The 26,863-nt window shown below is 40.9% G+C and overlaps 1 protein-coding gene across 4 annotated transcripts in view; it reads left to right on the forward strand.

The window, feature by feature from the left end:
• The first annotated feature begins 4,293 nt into the window (after nucleotides 1-4,293).
• The window catches only part of wdhd1 (WD repeat and HMG-box DNA binding protein 1), a 45,588-nt gene continuing 23,018 nt past the window's right edge, over nucleotides 4,294-26,863 (forward strand). For 2 of the 4 annotated variants that reach the window (XM_031828518.1, XM_020474947.2), the window contains exons 1-11: nucleotides 4,294-4,410; nucleotides 5,015-5,098; nucleotides 5,374-5,485; nucleotides 11,036-11,187; nucleotides 12,389-12,500; nucleotides 12,656-12,706; nucleotides 14,584-14,679; nucleotides 17,005-17,097; nucleotides 20,940-21,046; nucleotides 24,937-25,096; nucleotides 25,477-25,663. In XM_031828518.1, coding sequence (XP_031684378.1) covers nucleotides 5,022-5,098; nucleotides 5,374-5,485; nucleotides 11,036-11,187; nucleotides 12,389-12,500; nucleotides 12,656-12,706; nucleotides 14,584-14,679; nucleotides 17,005-17,097; nucleotides 20,940-21,046; nucleotides 24,937-25,096; nucleotides 25,477-25,663 — 1,147 coding nt within the window. In that variant the 5' untranslated portion in view covers nucleotides 4,294-4,410; nucleotides 5,015-5,021. The remainder of the gene's footprint in view (nucleotides 4,411-5,014; nucleotides 5,099-5,373; nucleotides 5,486-11,035; nucleotides 11,188-12,388; nucleotides 12,501-12,655; nucleotides 12,707-14,583; nucleotides 14,680-17,004; nucleotides 17,098-20,939; nucleotides 21,047-24,936; nucleotides 25,097-25,476; nucleotides 25,664-26,863) is intronic. The other 2 variants (XM_031828519.1, XM_031828517.1) reach the window with 2 other exon arrangements.

Here is a 26,863-nt window from a genome sequence, read left to right on the forward strand (position 1 = left end):
CGCCACCCCATGGGTCTCCCGGTTGCGGCTGGGTGCGACAGAGCCTGGACTCGAACCCAGAATCTCTAGTGGCACAGCTAGCACTGTGATGCAGTGCCTTAGACCAGGCCTTTAAATGTATTTTTATCCTAAAAAACTCCCCTAGTCCTTGCCGATGACAAGCATACCCTTAACATGATGCAGCCACCACCATTCTTGAAATATAAAGATTGGTATGCAGCGATGTTTTGTGTTAGATTTGCTCCAAACGGAATGCTTTGTATTCAGGACAAAAGGTGCATTTCTTTGCTGAATGTTTTGCTGTTTTACTTTAGTGCCTTATTGCAAACAGGATACATGTTTTGGAATATTTTTATTCTGTACAGGCTTCCTTCTTTTCACGCTGTCATTTATGTTAGTATTGTGGAGTAACTTCAATGTTGCTGATCCATCCTCAGTTATCTCCTGCCACAACCATTCAACTCTGTAACTGTTTTAAAGTCACCATTGGCCTCATGGTGAAATCCCTGATGGGTTTACTTTCTCTCCAGCAACTGAGTTAGAAAGGACACCTGTATCTTTGGATAGTGTATTGATACCCCATCCAATGTGTAATGTCTGCTTTTTAAACAGGATGGGTGTCCCCTCAATGGGACGGTTAAGCTAACGTAGACTAATGTGATTACCATGAGGCTTTACGTAACATGAAAAGTTCCTAGGACATAGACATATCTTAAATGGGCAAAAAGCTTAAATTCTTGTTAAATTTGTCAAATTTACAGTAGCTATTACAGTGAAAGAATATCATGCTATTGTTTGAGGAGAGTGCACAATTATGAACTGAAAATGTATGAATAAACCATTAAGGCACATTTGGGCAGTCTTGATACAATATTTTGAACAGATATGCAATGGTTCATTGAATCAGTCTAAAACTTTGCACATACACTCCTGCTATCTATGGGCCAACATCTAAATTGTCCTCGGGCTGGAATACTACATTATGGCCTTTCTCTTGCATTTCAAAGATGATGCTATAAAAAAAGCATGTTTTTTTCTTTGTATTATCTTTTACCATATCTAATTTGTTATATTCTCCTACATTAATTTCACATTTACACAAACTTCAAAGTGTTTTCTTTCAAATTGTATCAAGAGTATGCATATCCTTGCTTCAGGTCCTGAGCTACAGGCAGTTAGATTTGGGTATGTAATTTTAGGCAAAAATTGAAAAAAAAGTGGCAGATCCATTTACCAATAGGTGTCCTTCTTTGCGAGGCATTGGAAAACCTCCCTGGTCTTTGTGGTTGAATCCGTGTGTGAAATGTGCTACTCGACTAAGGGACTGTACAGATAAATTCATGTGTAGGGTACAGAGATAATGTCCAATAATGTTTGTACCATGTTTTGTGCTGCTATCATGTTGTGTTGTTACCATGTTGTTGTCATGTTGTGTTGCTACCATGCTGTGTTGTCATGTGTTGCTGCCTTGCTATGTTGTTGTCTTATAGGTCTCTCTTTATGTAGTGTTGTGTTGTCTCTCTTGTCATGATGTGTGTTTTGTCCTATATTTATGTTATTTTTTTATTTTTATTTTTTATCCCAGCCCCCTTCCCCGCAGGAGGTCTTTTGCCTTTTGGTAGGCCGTCATTGTAAATAAGAATTTGTCCTTAACTGACTTGCCTAGTTAAACAAAGGTTAAAAAAATAAAATAAATAATAATAATTAGGTAGTCATTAAAAAATAATGTTAAACACTATTATTGCACAAAGAATCCATGCAACTTATTATGCAACTTATGCAACTTATTACTTATTATTTTACTCCCAAACTTATTTAACCTTGCCATTACAAAAGGGTTGAATACTTATTGATTTGAGCTTTTCATTGAAAAAAACAACATAATTCCACTTCGACATTATGGGGTATTGTGTGTAGATCAGTGGCACACAATCTCAAGATAACCCATTTCAAATTCAGGCTGTAACACAACAAAATGTGGAAAAAGTCAAGGGGTGTGAATACTTTCTGATGGCACTGTAAAATGGATACTGTTTCATGTTAGCACTTTTTGGAGAGGCCCGATACCTCATTATTCTGATATATTGAATTATGGTCTTCTTAATATTGTTTCCTCAAAATGCTCAAATTTTCAACCACCCAAACAACCTTTAATAACATTAATTCCAATTTCCCTACATGGATACTATATTCTACTTCCAAATACAACCAATAAATGCTCCATTGTCAAACCTCTTTTCTGTGACATTATTTTCTATGTAGAACAGATGGTCAAGAAATATACAATATCTTATTTTTGACTGACTATCTTTGTTTTCTAATCGAGAACCTGTTATCGCATCAACAAAGCACATATCCTTGCTCTACTAGAAAAGCACTTCTCACATTACACTTAACCATGCCCTTACCACTGCTCAGTAAAATAACTTAATAGTATGGTAATATTTGCCTTTCAAATGTGGGAAAACAATTCAAAGTGCTCTCTGCAAAGAGCACCTTTGAATGTTATTGCTTTCCAAAGAGTGGGAGAGATAAGAAATATAATGCACTTTCTTCCTCTCTATGCAAGACTAATTCCGATTTTGAAGTCGTTTGTTAATTTACAAGTCATTTATTTTACACACTCTTAATTATTGCCATTTGGCGATAAGATTGATCCTCACCACCTTCTCAAAACGCATTGGAGAAGAAAGTGCGAGGGGAGGGACCCAATATGGTTGAAAAATAGGTGAGTAGATAGGATGCGAGAAATCATGGAAAGACACATTGAAATTCAGTCGTGGATTTAACAATGGTGGAAGCTCCCCCCGGCAATGATAACACCAATCCATGCTTTTAAACCTGAGCATTTTCCTTCCTCTTCAGCAACTGAGTTAGGAAGGACGCCTGTATATTTGTAGTGACTGGGTGTATTGGTACACCATCTAAAGTGTAATTAATTAATTAATTATAGCACCATGCTCAAAGGGACATTAGTGTCTACTTTCTAAAATGTTTTAACCATCTACCAATAGAAATTCATGGAAAGACACATTTAAATTCAGCCATGGGCAGCGTCCCTATTCTCCTCCCTTATCCATAAGCACAATTCCCATCATGGATTTAACAATGGCAAAAGCTCCCCCCGGCAATGATAACACCAATCCATTGCTTTTAAACCTGTGACGGGAAGTGTGCAAGTGCACACTTTGGGTGAAGTGTGGAGAATCGTGATGCAGACCATGTGTCTAGATGATGGGGAAAATAAATACGGTTTCTCAATGGACAGAGGCAGGAGCCATACTTTTATTGATCTTCCCATACCACAGAAATGAAATATGAATGTGTCTCAGATTATCCAGTTATCATTGCAGTCAGACCCCATCCAGAGTTTAACATTGTAACACTGTATTAAGGTATCTTATTATATACAGAATTCATTAAATCACAGACGATTCTGTGATGGGATTGTATGTCTTTGGTTTTAGCTCATTTGTAGTAATCAGTCAACATGGGCACACACACAAGCAAGCACACACATTGCACAGGTTACTCACACACAGACACCCACACACATAACTCACAAGCACACAGGCACACACACACACAGGCTTTATTGGAGACTATTGGATTTCATTGCAGTAATATTTAGACACAGCTGTCTCTGCAGCAGCCTATTTCCTGTTGTGCTTATGAAATTACTCCAGCGAGACACCTCTCAGCCAATAGAAAGTATACCAAGATCAGATTGTCTGGGCCACATGGGTTTGTATGTAAAGAGATGACAGGTACTCACCAGTGGAGGCTGCTGAGGGCAGGATAGCTCATAATAATGTCTGGAACTGCGCCAATTGAATGGCATCAAACCATGGGGTTGATGTATTTGATAAGTTCCACTCATTCTGCTCCAGCCATTACCACGAGCCAGTCTTCCCCAATTAAGGTGCTGTGGTCCTGTGGTACTTACATATTGTTGTTTGATACACATTTTATTTCGTTGCCCAGTCTTTTGTGTATACAATACTTTTTTTTGTATCATTTTAACTCTTAACAATGATGTGAATAAACATACAACTCTTTGAAAACGAATGCAAGGAGCTTAGACTATACTGAGAGTTAGATTGAGAGGTTGAATTAGTTTTGAGCAGAAGGAAATTATGGATGACTTGATTGGAATTCATTTATAATTTATATTTGAAAAGATACAAAGCCGCATATCTACTGCATAGCTAGCTGCCGCCTGCCTACATGACAAAGTTAGGATGATAGATTTTTGCTGGCGCTCGTCTTTTTGGGGCACATGGGAGGAGCAAAGGAGGAGTCGAGGGAGTGGTGACGCTTGACGTCGCGGGCGGGAATCCTGAAGCTCTTTTGGGTTCCTCGCTTTCAACAGCGCGGGAGTTTCTGCCATCACAGAAAGAGGATTCTACAGTAAGTTTGGTTTTATGATCCCTGTTTCACTCATCTCCTGCAACATGATATATTCAAAGAGACGATTTCAAACGTTTGGAATGATTACGTGGTTTTGTCATGTGGTTTTTAGCCAGTTAGCTATTTTGAACTGTTATTCTGCCCCGGTTAGCTGACGCTAGCTAGTTATGTGGTTCAAAGGTCCTCGCACATATAACACACAGGAATACATTTTCAAAGAAAGTGAATTGCACACTTAAGTAGTTAATTTGACTAAGTCATAGATAGTAAAATGCAGTGTTCGTTATTAAATAAGATGTATGATACTGTAGCTGTGTTATTGATCCCCAAGGCAGAAATTTGATTGCACTTGCAATAGTAGCTAATAGTAGTTAATCAAACGGGTACCAAGGCAGCCAATAACCTTAGCGACACGACAGTGGACAACAATAAAATAAGTAGACAACAATAAAATAAACAGCACATCAATACTGTTTAGTTAAGTTGCACTCGAGAATAAGAATTCAGTATGTTAGCTAGTTCATGTGTATGTACAACATAAATGGGAACATGCCACTTCCACATTTGCATCACCTCTCATTCTCTGATAATGCTATCATTTCAGTAGAGCAATGCCCTGTGAAAGAAAGCCAATGCGTTACGGCCACTCGGAGGGACACACTGATGTTTGCTTCGATGACGCTGGAAAGTAAGTATAACTGAAGCAGCCATGACAGCTGGAACATATTCACTACCAGCGTTACCTCCCGTCCATAAAGTGGCAGCTGAACATGTCTCATCTGATATTTTGGTTAAAAGACAAAGCAATATATCACATTACTTATTACTTATACATGTTTTGTTTAAAAAAACATTAAGCATGGTCATCAGGCAAAAAAATCTCTCAGCACTAATAAATATTGTCCAGGTAGTAATATAAGTATAGAGGCAGTCGCTGAAATTATTCTTGCCTGACATTCTCAGGTATATAGTCACTTGTGGAAGTGATGGGGATGTGAGAATATGGGAGAGTCTGGATGATGACGATCCCAAGTCCATCAACGTGGGGGAGAAGGTCTATTCTTTAGCCTTGAAGGTGAGTCTCATACCAGTCTGCCATTGCCAAAGTTACCAATGTGTTTCACAGCAAATATGCAATAAGCCTACTCAATGTGGTTGCCAATGAGGTACTCCTGAGACATGGCTGTAGGCTCTTAGACCCCATAGGAGTCTACAACCATATTGCAGGTGGTTGATGTCAATTCTATAACACTTATTTTTATTATCTTCCTGGGGTCCACAAGAAACACAACATGACGAGTAAGAACACACTTATACACCATTTAGACAAGGACAGTCACAGAAATGTAAAATGTAACAATATACAAACAATACAACAAAAATAATACAAACTATATGTGTTTGTGTGTCCCCTCAATGCCCCTGCTGTTCCATGAGATGTTTAATCTGTTTTTTTAAAGATCATTTTGCTGTTTGCTTGAGTAATTTGAGATGGGAGTTCCATGCAATCATGGCTAGGGCTGTGGCGGTCCTGAAATTTTGTCAGCCACGCATAGCCTACAAGCCACTGATGCAGAACTTTGAACATCTACATTTTAAAAAGTCGAATAAATCCATTTAATATAGCCTACACCATCACAGTAAATCCATAATTTAATTTAGACGGGTCTAAAGAAACATGATATGAAGTAAATGTAGTCCATTTCAGAGGAACAGAAAAGCATACTCTGCTTTACTCTACTCTCACTAGAGCGCGATGAGCCAAGTAAAGCCTCCCCGGCCAAACCCGGACGGCACTGGGCCAATTGTGCGCCGCCCTATGGGACTCCCGGTCACGGCCGGTTGTGAGACAGCCTGGGATCGAACCCAGTTCTGTAGTGACGCCTCAAGCACTGCGATGCTTGAGTTGCTGCGCCACTCGGGAGGCCCTGCGGAATTTAAAAAAATATATTTTATAGTATGAAGAATACAATTGAACACAGCTTCATAAATATTCTGTTTTGACCGTTTAACAAAGAAACTGGTCCTCCTATATTCTTAATTTAGAGTTATTTATGCAATGTGATCCAAACATTGGGCTATATGTTTAGATTTTGTATACATTCTAAGGCTGCATGATGGGACTCTAATGATTTTTAAAAAGCTTCAAGCTGCACACACTTCAACACGCTCTCATTCACAATTTGACAAGCACTTGATAATATTCTCACCAGGCCTCAAATTTCCATGCGGCATCCCCCTTGTGTGGCTGTAATGCCCCCTAAAAAATTCATGTCTTTTGCGGCCAAAGTGGCCGTTGTGCCCTAGGGCTGAATATAATAATTATAATTGCCGTGCTCCGAAGCACATCTCACTCACTCTCAGATGTAGCCGATGTCCGTCACATGATCGGGTCCTTCTCACAGGCATTTTAGTTAAGAAGTAGGCTACAAGTGAAGGAAGAGAAACATTGGGACGCAACTGTGTGCATCCCTCTAATCGAATTCCGAGGCGCATATTAAAGATGACAGAACTGTCCAGAACTGCCTACTTTTCTTCAGCCAACAAGATGAGTAGGCCTAATGAACAGTGAAAGCACTATCCTATGTCAATGTACTTATCCGCCATAGTACAAAAGTTGACCAATTCTATTGATGATGCAACAGATCAGAATGTTTAGCTTAATGTTGATATACTAAACTCGCTAAAATAAGAAACGTCCTCTCACTGTCAACTGCATTTATTTTCAGCAAACTTAACATGTGTAAATATTTGTATGAACATAACAACATTCAACAGCTGACACATAAACTGAACAAGTTCCACAGACATGTGACTAACAAATGGAATAATGTGTCCCTGAACAAAGGGGGGGGGGGTCAAAATCAAAAGTAACAGTCAGTATCTGGTGTGGCCACCAGCTGCATTAAGTACTGCAGTGCATCTCCTCCTCATGGACTGCACCAGATTTTCCAGTTCTTGCTGTGAGATGTTACCCCACTCTTCCACCAAGGCAACTGCAAGCTCCCGGATATTTCTGGGGGGAATGGCCCTCTCCCTCCGATCCAACACGTCCCAGACGTGCTCAATGGGATTGAGATCCAGGCTCTTTGCTGGCCTTGGCAGAATACTGACATTCCTGTCTTGCAGGAAATCACGCACAGAACGAGCAGTATGGCTGGTGGTATTGTCATGATGGAGGGTTGTGTCAGGATGAGCTTGCAGGAAGGGTAACGCATGAGGGAGGAGGATGTCTTCCCTGCGTTGCACAGCGTTGAGATTCCCTGCAATGACGACAAGCTCAGTCCGATGATGCTGTGACACACCGCCCCAGACCATGGCGGACCCTCCACCTCCAAATCGATCCCGCTCCAGAGTACAGGCCTCGGTGTAACGCTCATTCCTTCAACGATAAATGCGAATCCGACCATCACCCCTGGTGAGACAAAACCGCGACTCGTCAGTGAAGAGCACTTTTTGCCAGTCCTGTCTGGTCCAGCGATGGTGGGTTTGTGCCCATAGGCAACGTTGTTGCCAGTGATGTCTGGTGAGGACATGCCTTTACAACAGGCCTACAAGCCCTCAGTCCAGCCTCTCTCAGCCTATTGCAGACAGCCTGAGCACTGATGGAGGGATTGTGCATTCCTGGTGTAACTCGGGCAGTTGTTGCTGTCCTGTACCTGTCCCGCAGGTGTGATGTTTGGATGTACCGATCCTGTGCAGGTGTTGTTACATGTGGTCTGCCACTGCGAGGACAATCAGCTGTCTGTCCTGTCTCCCTGTAGCTCTGTCTTAGGCGTCTCACAGTATGGACATTGCAATTTATTGCCCTGCCCACATCTGCAGTCCTCATGCCTCCTTGTAGAATGCCTAAGGCACGTTCACGAAGATGAGCAGGGACCCTGGGCATCTTTCTTTTGGTGTTTTTCCAGAGTCAGTAGAAAGGCATCTTTAGTGTCCTAAGTTTTTGTAACTGTGACCTTAATTGCCTACCATCTTAGACTGTTCCACAGGTGCATGTTCACCTCTTGCGACGAGCAATTATAAATATGGCCTCAAGCTCATTACCATAACGCAACGTTAACTATTCATGAAAATCGCAAATGAAATGAAATAAATATATTGGCTCTCAAGCTTAGCCTTTTGTTAACAACACTGTCATCTCAGATTTTCAAAATATGCTTTTCAACCATAGCTAAACAAGCATTTGTGTAAGAGTATTGATAGCTAGCATAGCATTAAGCCTAGCATTCAGCAGGCAACATTTTCACAAAAACAAGAAAAGCATTCAAATAAAATAATTTACCTTTGAAGAACTTCGGATGTTTTCAATGAGGAGACTCTCAGTTAGATAGCAAATGTTTCGTTTTTCCAAAAAAGATTATTTGTGTAGGAGAAATCGCTCCGTTTTGTTCATCACGTTTGGCTAAGAAAACCCCCCGAAAATTCAGTCATTATAACGCTGAACTTTTTTCCAAATTAACTCCATAATATCGACAGAAACATGGCAAACGTTGTTTAGAATAAATCCTCAAGGTGTTTTTCACATATCTATTCGATGATATATCATTCATGGAAGTTTGGTTTCTCCTCTGAACCACATGGAAAAATGCATGCAGCTGGAGATTACGCACCAATTTCGACGGAGGACACCAGGCGGACACCTGGTAAATGTAGTCTCTTATGGTCAATCTTCCAATGATATGCCTACAAATACGTCACAATGCTGCAGACACCTTGGGGAAACGACAGAAAGTGTAGGCTCATTCCTGGCGCATTCACAGCCATATAAGGAGACATTGGAACACAGCGCCTTCAAAATCTGGGACATTTCCTGTTTGAAATTTCATCTTGGTTTCGCCTGTAGCATCAGCTCTGTGGCAGTCACAGATAATATCTTTGCAGTTTTGGAAACGTCAGAGTGTTTTCTTTCCAAAGCTGTCAATTATATGCATAGTCGAGCATCTTTTCGTGACAAAATATCTTGTTTAAAACGGGAACGTTTTTCATCCAAAAATGAAATACTGCCCCCAGAGTTTCAAGAGGTTAATTGTTTATGGTTCATTAAACAAGCATGGGAAACAGTGTTTAAACCCTTTATAATGAAGATCAGAATTCGTAATAATCCAAATATCTTAGAAAGATTGTCCTGAAAAAGGATGTTTCTTTTTTTGCTGAGTTATTAGGCTATTTCTCCACATTTATAAGCTCAGCAATGTGCGCAGTAGGCTATAAGTGCACATTTTCCAAATGCTATCAAATAGCTGGAAAACACTTCTCAAAAGTGACTACAAATGCAGTTATGGTTTATTACAAAGGTGCATTTTTGTAGTGAAAATGATCTTGCCCAAACTTGAAACTCACGTGCAGCCTATGTATGCCAGTTAGGCTTTACCCTGGTTATAAAGCGGATTAATGTGCTAGTTGTAAGATGTTATTTGGCCACCAGTTGTGATACAAACCTTATCAAAATGGGCTAGGCTACATGAGGTCTGCGACTATGATTTGAAGTTGCAAAAAAAGGCATGTGCTGTTTCTTCCCTTACTGCACAAGCTGGGCATCATTCACGTGATTCAAGTGATAGGCTAATACTGTCACCTATAAGACTGTTATTCATTTAATGTTAAATTACATATACTAAATAATATGTGGTGAAATTAGTTTTGATTTAGAATGGACCATTATCATGCACCTGTCTCAGAACAGTGGTATGGGGAAAAATACACGTCATCTATGCACTGAAATAGCAAATTGAGGACGCTTTTCCTGTGGATCATTTTCATGCCAGCCTGGTAGGCTATACTCCTGTTGTAGGCCTAGCTTATAGAAAGAGGATGGGATCCTCGCTCTCATATATTTCCCCTCTATCACTCCAGTGCTTTACACGCACCCATTCATATTCCCTGCACTCCTCTCCTGGGAGGTAATACAGATTATTGCAAATCCTCTGTTGATGACCTGAGTTCTTTCTTGTCAATTGTTTCTATGAAGTTGCCATTAAATTGCTCTGCCATTATTATTGTATGAGGTATTATTGGTGGGGTTACCCCTGTCCTGTGACGTGTGTGTTATATGGTGTGTCTTATCTTTTCTCTCCTCTGGCAATCCGGCTACACTCTAGGCAGTCTCTTTTGCCAATGTGTGTGTCTGGTAGTGGTACTCCACCTAGCCTACTCTTTTCAATTTCGGCAGGGTTAATACCTGCCTGGTGCCCCAATTTTTTAAAATGTATATTTACCCCTCTAATAATACCGCTACAATCCTCTTTAAGCTTTACAGGAATATGGCTCTGAACGTATACAGCAACACCTCCCCATAGACATTCCTGTTTTTTCTGTAGATGTTAATCCTTCTATTGCTACTGCTTTATAATCAAAGGAATTATCTAAGTGAGTTTCAGAGATGGCCGGTATATGAATGTTATCCGATGTTAGCAAGTTATTGATTTCATGACCCTTGTTTCTAAGGTTACATACTTAGTCAAGTTGTACATACATTATGATAATATTCAAACAGTGCTATGGCTCGATATATCCGCTCCCCGTTACAAATCTAGGTTTATTTGTCATATTCATGGCATACAGTGAGTGTACAATGAAATTCTTATGTTTATCTAACTTAGTCTTTTCTTCCCATAATATATAGAATGGGAAGCTGGTCACAGCAGCCTCCAACAACACAGTACAAATCCACACGTTCCCTGAGGGTGACCCAGATGGCATCCTCACCCGCTTTACCACCAACGCCACCCACATCACCTACAACCGCAGCGGCTCCAGAGTCGCTGCCGGATCCAGGTACTGTAGACGGACACCCATAGAAATAGAATGACTTAGAATATAATGTCATTTCTGTGTTACCACCCTGATGTGCAGAGCTCAGAGCAAATTGCTAGAAGCTGAACAAATTATATTCTGAATTTCATTATCCTCCTCAGTTCGGCAATGCAGATATCTACGTTTATTTCCTTGTCATAAAAATGTGTTTCTGGTTTGATGGTTATACTAATGATCCCAATATAGTTATTGTGCCAGATCATAGATTAGATTAACAATCAAGCGTTTTGGGGGATTTGGAAGGACATTGGACTTCTAGTGGGATAATTCCAGTTTAAGAATCAATGGGCAGGGTTTTGAATATAGGATCTTTACACTGTAGAATGACTGCTTGAACACAGCGTGCGCGGATGACTTTTGACCAAATGGTCACGAAACAGCATTCAATTCCTTTCTGATTAGTCTAGACTGTAACTCAATAGCTGTTTGCTGTACGCATTGATTCCCTAAACAGGTGTATCACAGAAATGAAGACACTGACCATATCTCTGGATTGATTAGGCCATTTTCACGTGGCTAATATCTGTTTGAATATTGACTTGATCAACACAGGCATCTGAGGCCTGTTGAGGATTACAGATGTAGGATCTTAATTTGAGCCAATTTGCTACAGCAGGAACATTTGAATTATTATGTGGAATATTGTTAATGGACATTTTTGTAGGGGATGATCAATCAAGTCTGAAATTTTAAGGTGAAAATGATATACTTTAGAAGCGTTTTTAAGCATTGAGTACATTACAAGTTTGCATTTCCTGCTGTGCAATAGGGTGATCAAATGAAGATATGGCATCTGTATGACATCAACCACTGATTTGAGGAAATTAGTTTCTTGCGTCTATTTCCTTCTGCAGATCTAACTGATCTAGATATGTAATACTGTATGTCTCTGATACAAAGTAAAAGTTGGAAGCAGAGCACTTACTACTCAATTGATTGTTTGCATGATTTATTCATTCATTCCTTTAATTCATTCCTTCAATCATTTTATTTCCACACTCATTCACTCACTCCCCAGAGATTAGATTTTTCCTGACTAATCTAGAATTCTTGCTTTAATGAAATGATCCATTTTTATATCATTAAATCGGACATACCCGTAGCCCAAATAATGATTTTCTTGATTACCTTTGTTCTGATCGTGTGTGTGCGCCTCCCTCAGTGACTTCATGGTGAAGGTAGTGGAGATGTACGACAGCAGTCAGCAGAAGACCCTGCGGGGACACACTGCACCCATCCTCAGTGTCACCTTTGACCCCAAGGATGAGTTCCTGGTAGGAATCATCTACAACATTACCCTTACCACCACAAATTTTACAGGTTTTGACATGATACTAATTTGCTAGATACTGTTATTGTGCATTGGGAATAGACTAGAATGCTTTATTCATACAAGAAAAAAGTATTTGTCAAACCTTTCTCATCTCAGGCCTCTGCTAGTTGTGATGGATCTGTAGCTGTGTGGAAGATTGAGGAACAGGTAACAAGCCATCACCCCACCTCATATTCTACTCTTCTGTTTAGCTCATTGTCATTGAAATCCTTGGGCGGGCTGCCTAAGGTTTTTTTCCCGGATGCCTACCTCCAAACAGTGTAAAAAAATATATGTATACAATACCAATCAAATGTTTGGACACACCTACTCATTCAAGGGTTTTATTTATTTGTACTATTTTCTACATTGTATAATAATAATGAAGACATCAACACTATGAAATAACACATATGGAATCATGTAGTAACTAAAATAGTGAAAAAAAATAAAATATATTTGAGATTCTTCAAAGTAGCCACCCTTTGCATTGATGACAGCTTTGCACAGTCTTGGCATTCTCTCGACCAGCTTCACCTAGAATGCTTTTCCAACCGTCTTGAATGAGTTCCCACATATGCTGATCTCTTGTTGGCTACTTTTCCTTCACTCTGCAGTCCAACTCATCCCAAACCATCTCAATTGGGGAGGTCGGGTCGTCTTATGCAGCACTCCATTACTCTCCTTCTTTGTCAAATAGCCCTTACACAGCCTGGAGGTGTGTTGGGTCATTGTCTTGTTGAAAAACAAGTGTTAGTCCTACTAAGTGCAAACCAGATGGGATGGTGTATCTCTGCAGAATGCTGTGGTAGCCATGCTGGTTAAGTCTGACTTGAATTCTAAATAAATCACGGACAGTGTCACCAGCAAAGCACCATCACACCACCTCCACCATGCTTCACATGCGGCGATCATCTGTTCATCTACTCTGCATCTCACAAAGACACAGCGGTTAAAACCAAAAATGTCAAATTTGGACTCATCAGACCAAATGACAGATTTCCACTGATCTAATGTCCATTGCTAGTGTTTCTTGGTCCAAGCAAGTCTCATCTTCTTATTGGTGTCCTTTAGTTGTGTTTTTTTTGCAGCAATTGGACCATGAAGGCCTGATTCACGCAGTCTCCTCTGAACAGTTGATGTTGAGATGTGTCTGTTACTTGAACTCTGAAGCATTTATTTGGGCTGCAATTTCTGAGGCTGGTAATTATAATGAACTTATCCTCTGCAACAGAGTAACTCTGGGTCTTCCTTTCCTGGTCCTCATGAGAGCCAATTTCATCATAGCTCTTGATGGTTTTGCAACTGCACTTGAAGAAACTTTCAAAGTCTTAAAGTAGTGATGGACTTTCGTTTCTCTTAGGTTATTTGAGCTATTCTTGCCATAATATGGCCTTGGTTTTTTACCAAATAGCACCATCTTATGTATACCACCCATACCTTGTCACAACATAACTTATTGGCTCAAACACATTAAGAATGAAGAAATTCCACAAATGAACAGGGCAAACCTGTTACTTGAAATGCATTCCAGGTGACTACCTCATGAAACTGGTTGAGAGAATTCTAAGAGTGGGCAAAGCTGTCATCAAGGCAAAGGGTGGCTACTGTGAAGAGTCTCGACTATAAAATATATTGTTTCTGCTCTTGCTCTATCAACTGCCATTTGAAAGTATATTTAAAAAATGATATCTGGGTCGTTTAACACTAAAGTGTTTTGCAATGTTAAATGAAAATGTGTCTTTCTTATTGGATAAGTCCAGGTAGTCCCTCTCCAGTTTCAGTCAGTTTTCTTGCCTAATGAACATGACTGTGTTATTGCATTAGAGCAGTGTTTCTCAAACTCGGTCCTGGGGCTCCTTCTGGGTGCACATTTTGGTTTTTGCCCTAGCGCTACACACATTATTCAAATAATCAACTTATCAAGCTTTGGTTATTTGAATCAGCTGTGTAATGCTAGAGGAAAAACCAAAACCTTCACCCGGGGGAGTTTGGGAAACCCTGCGTTAGAGTGATCTGAGAAACTCTGCTTTGGATTCATTCAGACTCAGGTGACCAGCTGGCCGCTGCTGCAGAAGTCCAATGATGTCATCAATGCCAAGTCCCTGTGCCGACTGGCCTGGCAGCCCAAGGCCGCTAAGGTACTAACTCACTTACCTCTACTTTTAGGTTATAGACTTAAAAAGAAAAATGCTATTGCAACCTCTTTCGAAAAGGAATTGAGACCCAAAGCTCAAGAGAAGTTTCAAGTGTGTATCACCAAGGATACAGTCAGCTGAGTGCATACATTTAGAAAGTTCACAACACATTTTATACTCTTCCCTTGTATGCGTCACCTCCCCAGCTATACATTTTATGACACCAATGAGTTTCCCTCCTTTCCCATGTGCAATGGCCATGGTCCTCTTGTTTAGCTAGATGTCAGAATCACACCCCGACCATCCTTGGCCTGACCCTTCTATATGATCCTAGGCAATTTCCTCCTATCTGATTATGTCAACCTTTCTAAATTAGCATACACACAGTTTCAAGTGCATCTGCTCTCTTAGCAGTGGTCTCAGTTTGGCAGATGCGTGAGGATGAGATGCCCGTCTTCAAGGTTTACCTGATCTTTTTTCTGCAGTTTACTTGAAGATCACTCTGCGACACACACAATTTTTATTTATTTTATTTTACCTTTATTTAACTAGGCAAATCCGTTAGAACAAATTCTTATTTTCAATGACGGCCTAGGAACAGTGGGTTAACTGCCTGTTCAGAGGCAGAATGACAGATTTGTACCTTGTCAGCACGGGGGTTTGAACTTTCAACCTTCCGGTTACTAGTCCAACACTAACCACTAGGCACAAGGCACTGACTTGTTATTCCCCCTCGCCATTACTCACCGCTGTCATGAATTGGACTCATGCTAGTCACAAGTTCTGACTGAGCTCAATTGTCATGAAACGCATATACATCGATGAGTTTCTCTTCCATACAAACTTATGACAATGTGTGCCCACAATGTATTTTGTGTGGAGAAGTGCTTAGTAATGAGTCTCAATGAACAAATTAATAAATAATCAATAAAATGACAAACATCCACAGCATGATGGTAAACCCAGGGAGTTCTTTCAAAACAGGGCAGAATGCTTTAGGAAACAGTGCTCCGACAGTGGAAAAGTCAGCTAGCAAGGAATTGTCATTTTATAACGGATGATGATAAGCAGAAATAAGGGAGTACTAACTAACTCTCATTATAGTAGATGTGAGTTTCTCTTTCAAACAATCCCCTTTCCTTGTAATGTTACACAGCTAATAGCTAACATTCGCCAAGCAAGCTAGCTACTGATAGTGCCACCCTAGTAACAGTACAGATGAAGATGAAAAATGATCAGGCCCACTGTACATCTTACTGTAGAAATTGTTGAAAACTAGTCTAGGTTGGAACTGTTGCTGTTTAAAATACAATAATAATTTTCATTCTTAACTGGAATAAACTGATTGAAGCAAGATGCTTTTTGAGGCGAACACACTCACACAGTTCTGGGTTGCTCATCTACAGCAGGAAGCGGTCTCCTGCCTGACTGAGAAAGCAGTAGATGTTCGTTCTGGTCCAGTTTGGCACCACATACCCATGTGAGTCAGGGCTCTCAACTCTGACATACTTTTAAAAAAACAAGCTGTTTCTGTACAAGGCTGAGCTTGACCTCAGTGTTGCACTGTCCAAAACTGAGCCCAGAATAGACATGCTCTCATTAGAACTGTGTGTGTGTGTTTTCTGGTCTACATATGTGTGATGTGATCAATCACTTTATTCCAGTTCAGAATAAAAAAAGATGTATTATATTTTAACAGCAACAGTTCCAACATAGACTTTCAACAATTTCTACAGTAAGATGTACAGTAGACCTGATCATTTTTCATCTGTACTGTTACTTAGGATTGCCCTATCAAGAAGCCTGTGTGTGTGTTCTGTTATTTATCTGTGTAATGTGATCAATCTGTTTATTCCTGTTCAGAATGTAAATGATTTATTGTATTTTAACAGCAACAGTTCCAACCTAGACAGGTATGACAGGGTTTTTAATGGGGGAAAATACACATTTATATGGATATTTAATTTCATTGTTATTTGTTTTTGTCTATACTGCATTTGTTTTAGGCATAAGGGCAATGAAAATGTACTGATATTTATGTATAGTTGCATATTTTTCTAAGCTTGGGTCTCAGGAAAACACAGAATTTCTCATTTGGGTCCCAGGCTGAAAATGTTTAAGAACCCCTGCTTTAAGGTGACCTATAGTTTTCACCTGTTCAGTACCTCTCATGTATTCAGTACCTCTTTTATGCACCATTATTATTTATTCAGGTTAGTCTCATCGAGATAGGATATATTTTTCAAGACCGATCCTGATCCACTTAGTGACACTTAATCCATTATGTCAGTGCGTCCAGTGGTTTCCATAGTGTGTGTGTGTGTCTAGCTCCTGGCCGTTCCCGTGGAGACAACGGTGCAGCTGTACCAGAGAGACTCCTGGGCCCAGGTGGGCACACTCTCCGATGACCTTGGCACACAGGTGAGGTCAATGGGTAAAGTGGACACCTGGGGGGCATGTTCGGTAAGGTTACAAAAGGGTTTGAAACGGAAAACAAAATTAAGCGTTCTTCATGGATGGCCTACTCTGTTTCACAATGTTTTCTCCTCTACCTATTAAACAACACCATGCACGGCTCCACTGTAAGCCTGGGCGATATGGGCAAAAAATCAAACGCAGCTTGTATTTATAGGCAATTCACAATATATCTAGATTTTAAAAACATATATATTTTTCTAAATAAGCTTTGTTGTACAATTTTAAAGGTCAAATAAACTTAATTTCAAATGGACAGCAATGATCTAATGAATTCAGGGCTTGGGAAATGATATGTTTTTTTGCAGTCTGTCAATGAGTACGGTTACATGCACACAATGCGGTTATTGTGGATATAATAGATATATTAGTTTGATAAATTTTTACATGCTTTGTAAGAATAACTATTTCCCCTATATTCCTAATTACATGGACACATCTGAAATCATGCTACCTGATGGAACTCACCAATCAAATAAATGTTCTACCGTGATATTTTTGGGAAGCATATTTGAGTTTGTCATATAAAGTTGATGTAAAACTTACTTCTAAGACTCATGCATTGTTATTCCTAACTCACTTCACTCGGGCTATAGAGGGAGTTTCACTCGGCTGGTGCTAGTACGTGCAGACCAAATACACAGCTGGAATGACGATTTGGGTTTTTACATGTGCTAATAATTTGAAAGATTACTCAGAAAACCAGGTGTTTTAATCGGTGTGTGCTTGATTCGATTTGAAAAAACCTGACCCAACTATTCTCCTGCTCCTGCTGGCTTTTGCAGATTCTGCCACTACTCTCCTGAAGTTGCCGGTAATAGGCTACACGAGGAGTCTGCAAACTTTCTCATGTGGAATGGCAATTTATCTTACCATTTCTACGTACCAATCTGTATGCCAGTTATGGTTTTCATATGCAAATGTTAGTGAAACAGTTTCATGTCTTCATATCTCAAAATCATTGTCATGTGGTTAATCAACTTCTATTTCCATTGCCAACTATGTAAAAATAGCCTACATAAAGCCAACAAATAAAAACATTGCAGTATGCAGGTAGAAAATATAAAAATAAATATCCTATAAATCACATTGGCTACACATGGCCTGTCTGCAACGAACTTGAAACATTGTATAAACTATTTAACTTGGGTCTGGCCCAAAGCTTGTCCCTAGCCAACTACCAACATTGTATAAAATATTCTAGGCTCTGTTTCCTTAGCCAGTGAGCTCGGGACAGACCCAGTTGTAGTCTATTTGCACAAGGGATGAGAAGCAGTGCTTGACTTGGGCACTAGCTCACCGGAGCTGAGTTCCGGCACCTCAAATGTTCTGCTTGAGCTCCTGTTCTTATAGAATATTAGCTAAAAAGTATTGTGGAGCTCCTGGACCTATATATAAACAGTAGCAGCACCCAAAATGGGTACCGGAGCCTATTTCAGTCCAAGTCAAGCACTGATAAGAAGTAATCAGGTAGGCCTATTTCATTACGTTTCAATTGGATCAGAGCATGACATCTTTCCCTTTCACGCAGACTGGTTATCGAAAGGCAGAGAGCTGGAAAGATTGATCAAATACATTGAGGAAGTATTGTAATTCTCAATGGATGTAAAAACAGACTTTGTTTGCTTTCTGTTTGAGGGGAAGAAAACATTACTTTGAGTAGCTCCACAGGTCATTAATGGTGGTGCGTTAAGCCAATCAGAAATACTATCAGATCCCCAAATGGGCACATTTATATGCCTACATTTGTGCGCAGGCCAGGTAGCCTATAGGCCTACTTCTATGTGTGTCCTTACTCAACATTGCCAGGAGCGCTCCAAACAAAAGACGGATGACTAAATTTACAAAACTCGTAAACGGAATGGTTGTGCACTCTGCAAACAATGTGTCCTGTCTGACATTGAGGGGAGACTGGAATAATAATATTGAATGCATTCAAAAAAATTACAGTAACCAAAGAAACAAACAGACTAGGAATTACTCGTAAATGTATTACAGGTGATATATGTAATGGGGAATTGATATACACTAACAATCAAACGCAAACAATTCACACAATTGTTATGAAACAATGAATGTGCATTCTGGAGAGGAAAGTGCATTGTGCGTCTGGGCGCTTGGTCAATCCGACGTCTGCATTGGCACAGCATGTACAACCCACGCCTACATTCAACAAATCACGTCAATATGGAGCTATACAGAGCATTGTTACAAAATTTGGGAGGCGCATGGTGTTGCGGTACGGAGCTCGATTTGGCCTCTACATGCCTCTGGAGGCTCTGCGATTGCTTCACGCCCTCCATATGGAGACTTCTACCACATTTTCCAATCAAGCATGAATTGGCTTTTAGTCTAGCCTTCCGCAATGGATTAGTTCACTGAGATGGGCGCAAATATATACTCTGTGTGTGTACAGTACCAGTCAAAAGTTTGGACACCTACTCATTCAAGGGTTTTTCATTATTTTGACTATTTTCTACATTGTAGAATAATAGTGAGGACATCAAAACGATGAAATAACACATGGAAACATGCAGTAACCAAAAAAGTGTTTAAAAAAATTGAATTATATTTAAATATTTGAGGTTCTTCGAAGTAGCCACCCTTTCCCTGACAGCTTTACAGTCTTGGCATTCTCTCAACCAGTTTCATGAGGTAGTCACTTGGAATGCTTTACCAACAGTCTTGAAGGAGTTCCCACATATGCTGAGCACTTGTTGGCTGCTTTTCCAAACCATCTCAATTTGGTTTAGGTCGGGGGATTGTGGAGGCCTGGTCATCTGATGCAGCACTCATCACTCTCCTTCTTGGTCAAATAGCCCTTACACAGCCTGGAGGTGTGTTTTGCGTCATTGACCTGTTGAAAAACAAATTATTCTCCCACTAAGCGCAAACCAGATGGGATGGCATATCGCTGTAGAATCACTGACAGTGTCACCAGCAAAGCACCATCACGCCTCCATGCTTCACAGTGGGAAACACACATTCGGAGATCACCCGTTCACCTTCTCTGTGTCTCACAAAGACACGGCGGTAGGAACCAATAATCTTCAATTTGGACTCATTAGACCAAAAGACCGATTTCCACCGGTCTAATGCCCATTGCTCATGTTTCTTGGCCCAAGCAAGTCCAACCCCTACCTTGTCACAACACAACTGATTGGCTCAAACCTACGAAGGAGGAAATAACTTCCACAAATGAACTTTTAACAAGGCACACCTGTTGGTTGAGAGAATGCCATGGTTACAACATGATTCCATATGTGTTATTTCAAAGTTTGTTTGTCTTCCCTATTGTTCTACAATGTAGAAAATAGTTTTTTATTTTTTATTAAGAAAAACCCTTGAATGAGTCCAAACTTTTGTGTCTGTTACTGCTCGACTAAAATAATGTCGGTCGACCAACAGCCTAACGCCAAACAATCGGCCAGTCGACTAGTTATCCCTACACTCCACAAACCTACAGGAACACCATAACCTGAAACATTGATTTTTAACTTAATGCAAGTTTGGCATGAAACATATTATAGGTTTGTTCATCCATAGCACTAATTGAACTGTAACTTTATTTCACAGCAGTTATTGGAAACTGATGTGTTATTTCATTAGAAAAGCATTGCACGCCCTATAAACCACCTCACCCACACTTCACTTGGTATACATTGGTAACGATATGGAAAATGGTCTGTTGCTCCCATTTAAAAGGGTGGTTTTCCATCTTTAATGAGTCATTTTTTCACCTCCACCTCCTCTCTCCATCTTTCTCCATTCCTTGCTCCTTCCACCAGGCAATAAATGTTGTGGCATGGTCGCCCTGTGGGAAGTTCTTGGCTGCAGGGAGCATCGGAGGTTTGCTGACGGTCTGGGACGTGGAGAGCAAGCTGTGTGTGGAAAGGTATGAGACAGAATCCCACTGAAACTCCTAGAAAGCAATATTCGATTCGCTCAATTGATTTAATTTAATATTTCACACGGACTGACTGTGTTCTCCTTGCTTTGGTTGAAGCATTTGAGTGGAACTGTGCCGAGCTGGGTTCAATATAAGTTCAATACTGTTTTTTATTTTTCAAATACTTGATTGGGTTCGACTGATCTTGCCTGGCACAATGGAATAACCCAAATTTGCATTTCTAATTGGGACTAATTTTGGTGCCGACTAACCGGTCAACAAACGGTTAACTTTTTCCAAACCGTAATATTACATCTATGCATGCATACAAGGAAAGGACATTTTTCATTAAGAGTTTAAATCGGAACTGACAGTTCCTTATACTAAAAAAAAATTGAAATGCAACATGTAACGTGTTGGTCCCATGTCCCTGAAATGTTACATTTTTGTGTATGCATTTGTTTACAGTGCATTTGGAAAGTGTTCAGACCCCCCGATTTTTTTTTTTCTTCCCCACCACGTTTTGCTACGTTACAGCCTTATTCTAAAGTGGATAAAATCGTTTTCCCCCCTCAATCTACACACAATACCCCATAATGACAAAGCAAAACAGGTTTGTAGACATTTTTGCTAAGGTATTAACTAAAAAAACATCACATTTACATAAATATTCAGACAATTTACTCAGTACTTTAAGCACCTTTGGCAGCAATTACAGCTTCAAGTCTTCTTGGGTATGACGCTGCAAGCTTGGCACACCTGTATTTAGGGAGTTTCTCACATTCTTCTCTGCAGATCCTCTCAAGCTCTGTCAGGTTGGATGGGGAGAATCGCTGGACAGCTATTTTCAGGTCTCTCCAGAGATGTTTGATCAAGTTCAAATCCCGGTTCTAGCTGGGACACTCAAGGACATTCAGAGACTTTTTTTTCCCGAAGCCACTCCTGCGTTGTCTTGGCTCTGTGCTTAGGGTTGTTGCCCTGTTGGAAAGTGAACCTTTGCCCCAGTCTGAGGTCCTGAGCGCTCTGGAGCAGCTTTTCATCAATAATCTTTCTCTACTTTGCTCCATTTGTCTTTCCCTCAATCCTGACTCGTCTCCCAGTCCCTGCTGCTGAAAAATATCCCCACAGCATGATGCTTCCACCACCATGCTTCACTGTAGGGATGGTGGCAGGTTTCTTCCAGACGTGACGCTTGGCATTCATGCCAAATAGTTTCATCTTGGTTTCATCAGACCAGAGGATCCTGTTTCTCGTGGGCTGAGAGTCTTTAGGTGCCGTTTGGCAAACTCCAAGTGGGCTGTTGTGCCTTTTACTGAGGAGTGGCTTCCATCTGGCCGCAGTACCATAAATGCCTGATTGGTGGAGTGCTGCAGAGATGGTTGTCCTTATGGAAGGTTTTCCCTTCTCCACAGAGGAACTCTGGAGCTCTGTCAGTGTGACCATCAGGTTTTTGGTCACATTCCTGACCAAGGCCCTTAATATCGAGAAGCTGATTAAACAGCGTGATCTTTACACAGGTGCACCTTGTCCTGGGGACAATAAAAGGCCACTCTAAGAAGTGCAGTTTTGTCACACAACACAATGCCACAGATGTCTCAGGTTTTGAGGGAGTGTGCAATTGACATGCTGACTGCAGGAATGTCCACCAGAGCTGTTGCCAGAGATTTGAATGTTAATTTCTCTTCCAACGTCATTTTAGAGAATTTGGCAGTACATCACAACCGCAGACCACATGTAATCACGCCAGCCCAGGACCTCCACATCTGGCTTCTTCACCTGCGGGATCGTCTGAGACCAGCTACCCGGACAGCTGATGAAACTGAGGAGAATTTCTGTCTGTAATAAAGCTTTTTTTGTGGGGAAAAACTCATTCTGATTGGCTGGGCATGGCTCCCCAGTATGTGGTATAAATGAGTCAACAGTTGAGTCATCTACTTTATGAAATTACAGTCTGATGCGCTCCCATCTTTGAATTCAACTTCAATTGCGCTGCTTTCGTGTGTGCCGTTTACAGCGTGCAGCAGAGGGAAAGTGTACAGACAAATGCCACAGTTCAAACTAAGCTACTAAAATGTTGTAGTCTGGCTTTGTTTTTTTAAAGTGTGCAAATGAACAACCAAAAAACCTGCGACAAAACACCATGCAAAGAAGAAACATGTAGGCCTATTACAGCAACGTTTTGCAGTAGCCTAGGCTGGCTGCTCAACTACAATACATTTTGAGCAGTGGAGGCTGCTGAGGGGAGAATTGCTCATAATAAAGCTGGAATGGTATCGAAAACATGGTTTTCATGTGTTTGATACCATTCCATTAACTCCATTCCGTCCTTATGAGCCGTTCTCACCTCAGCAGCCTTCACTGATTTTGAGTGCACCATACAGCAATGCTGCATTCAACCGATCCGGTGAGCCATGCAATGCAAAATATGTTTAAATGTTACAACAACCAATTTGGAGTTATAAAATTACTTTTTGATTATGGTAGAAGCATATTATACAGACCTGCAAATATTATCTGCTTTGGTTTTAATATGTTAATTCTATATACAGCATCCTGTGGGCATTATAAAGGGCCATATTTTTTTGTAATTAAACAATGGCCAGTTTGGGCTGCAGTTTCATGTTTTTTCCTAGGCTATGTCTGGCTCACAAATTCATTGTTTTTTCTATATGGCCTATGCGCTGATTTGAGTTTGACACACATGGGCTAGCATATCTATTTATGTAGCTATTTATTTAGCAAGCTAAAAAACACAGAAGTTTTGTCGTTGGAGGAGTGGGTGAGTGACTTTTTCCCCTCCTATCGTTTTTCGGTGGCTACAGCTAGAGATGCAGTTGTCATTTAATTTTATTGCTAGCAAGAAATGTGACTAAATTAGCTAGCTAGCTAGCTAGCTATGCTGAACTTGAACAACTGTTATCCACAGTTAGCATATCTCATAGTTGTCAATCAAATGTATTTGGCATCGATCAAATGGGTGGGCCGTCAAGTTCCCGTTACAGTTGTCCAAACGGGCAATCTGCAGAAGACGAGCGGGTTACTATTCCCCATCGTTTATCAGTGCAATTCTGACGGCCAACTAGCCCGGAAAGTTTTGAAAGGGTTTATCTAATGTTCCCTCCTGTTTACCGGTCTGCATAGACTCCGGTCCTGGACAAGATGTTTTATTTACTGCAATGTCTATTAATTGTCCAAACGCACGGCCACTTTCCCGATTTTTATATTGCTCTGGAATTTTCACAAATGCCTTGCTATATGTTGTTCTCAAACAGTCTATGAATTTATGGGAACATGAAAATGACCATCTATCTAAGTGCTCACTTGTCAGATACTGTGATTCTTCCAGGGGGTAAATAAGAACATATTTTAATAAGATTTCATGTTGCTAAAACTCTGGTCCACTTTAATAGGCTTGCTATTGTTGCTATTGTTGCATGTTTCTATCATCTTACAGTCAAAAGGTTATAGCCAATTATTGAACATTCTCCTGTAATAAAGCAGCTATTGTTGCACAATGGGCAATGACTTGCCTTGTAAAAGCACGTTTTACTCCAGTACCAGCTTTTTGAAGAGGTGCTCTTGTGCTGTCTGATCTGTGATGGGCTATTCCACTCCTCAAACTACGTTCTCTGTATGCTGTGCGCGTCTGATAAATAAGATACATGATGACTAACAAAAATACACAAGTGCCAATTGAATTATGCAAATTATTTATAGACTGATAAGCATTATCGGTCAAATGTATTTTCCTATTTAAAGGTTAACCGTTAACATCCCTAGTACCAATCGCTCTCCCACCCACACCACACATCTGACACTCCAGGTAGAACTAAATCCGATGCTCAAGTATTTGAAAGTTGAATCCAATGACATGGATTTTTTTGTCCATTTGGTAGGCAGAAGCATGAGAAGGGCTACACCGTGTGTGGACTAGCTTGGCATCCCTCGGGCGGTCAAATAGCCTACACCGACACAGAGGGCTGTCTTGGCGTGCTGGATGGGCTCTCCTCTTCATCCTCTTCTTCCTCCACTACGGCTTCCTCCACTACGACCAAGGTGAGTCTCTGGTCTTACATGAAGGCTTCTCCATCCCACCCAAATGTGCCACTGCTAACTCACTTCTAACCAATTTTGGGATCGGTACACTTTAACACTGTCTGTTTGTTTGCCGAATTGACCCCAAACATGGTCTTCTTGGACCAGTTCATGTTCTGCTCGATCTGCTTAGTCTACAGAGCTAGGGTCAACGTTGATGCTATTATTATTTGCCATGTTTCTTTGCTTCGTTCACCTCTATTTTAATAGAGATCTTGAGGTCCATTCCACAGTTCTATGTTATTTTAAACCGTGATTGAACCAGGTTAGTAAGTCATTGAGAACAGTTTGTCTTTCCCAATAACATGCTGACTTTGGGAGTGAGGTTTATTCTACTCTAGCAGACTCCAGCCAGCTACGATGACCTTTTCGACGACGATGACGACAGACCCATGGACGAGGGGATCAGCGAGGGCGCACGTTCACCCGCCAAGAACCCCGGGGACGAGGACGATGACGACGACCTCATACCTGCGACGGGGCGAGCACGGAACAGGAGTGCCTTCCTCGACGACGAGAACTCACTAGGTGAGAAAGCGATGTGCATCGTACATAGCTGATCAAAGTATCATAGGTGGCTTCTATAACAGCAATTCTTTGAGCTGATAAATACACCCCTGGGTTTCATTTAGATAAAACCAAACACTGCAGTAAACCATGCATGGCTACAGTATTTCATTCATTAAATATTCTCTTCAGATATGTTGCCCTTTCCAAGACTCTGTCTTGCAAGGGGTTTGCCTCTTCATGAACTCCCAACTGGTGTGCTAATTCCAGTGCAGTGGAAGTGTCGACCCACTCTTCGCCTGTCTTGGAATACCTGATTGTCAAATGCCGACCCTTCTACTTCCCAAGGGAGTTTTCAGCTGTTATTGTGACTGCTGTATACATTCCACCTCAGGACAATAAAAATAACAAGCTGGCGCTTAACGAACTGTACAAGGCTATAAACAAGCAGGAAACCCTACACCCGGAGGCTACCTTTCTGGATGCGGGCGATTTTTAATTTGATGCCCAACTTCCATCAACACATCTCCAATGCCACTAGGGGTGATAGTCCTAGACCACTGCTAGTCTACCCACAAGCAAGCATACAAGGCCCTCCCTCGTTCGCCATTTGGTAAATCGGATCATGACTCCGTACTCTTGCTTCCTGTTTACAAGCAGAAGCTGAAACAGAAAGTACCCACGATTCGCTCTGTTGAGAAATGGTCACCAGAATCAGAGGGTATGTTACAGCAAAGCAGTCCTATGTTTCACCTCCATCACCGGCTTCATTCGAAAAAATGCATCGGCAAAGTTGTACCCACGGTGAGGGTTCGCGCCTTTCCCATTCAAAAGCCCTAGATTAACACTGAGGTTGGCGCTAAACTAAAGGGCAGGGCTACCGCACACAGAGCACCCTGATGCTACGATCGTAGACAGGAATAAGTACAAGAAGGCCTGCTATGACTTCCACAGTCGTCGTCAAATGAGCAAAAGGACCATATAGGAATAAGGTGGAATCATATTACACAGGCTCCGACACCCACCGCATGTGGCAGGGGCTCCAGTCCATTACAGATTACAAAGGAAGACCCAACCGTGCTCTTCCCAACGATTTATTTGTATTTATTTATTTAACCTTTTATTTAACCCGGAAGGGCTCATTGAGCGTCCTGGCCAAGATGGCCAGCACCAAGTCATTACACAATTAGACGGACATGAAAAACTACAAGTAATCTATTT

Source organism: Oncorhynchus kisutch, linkage group LG7 (assembly GCF_002021735.2).
Source record: "Oncorhynchus kisutch isolate 150728-3 linkage group LG7, Okis_V2, whole genome shotgun sequence".
Taxonomy (NCBI): Eukaryota; Metazoa; Chordata; class Actinopteri; order Salmoniformes; family Salmonidae; genus Oncorhynchus; species Oncorhynchus kisutch.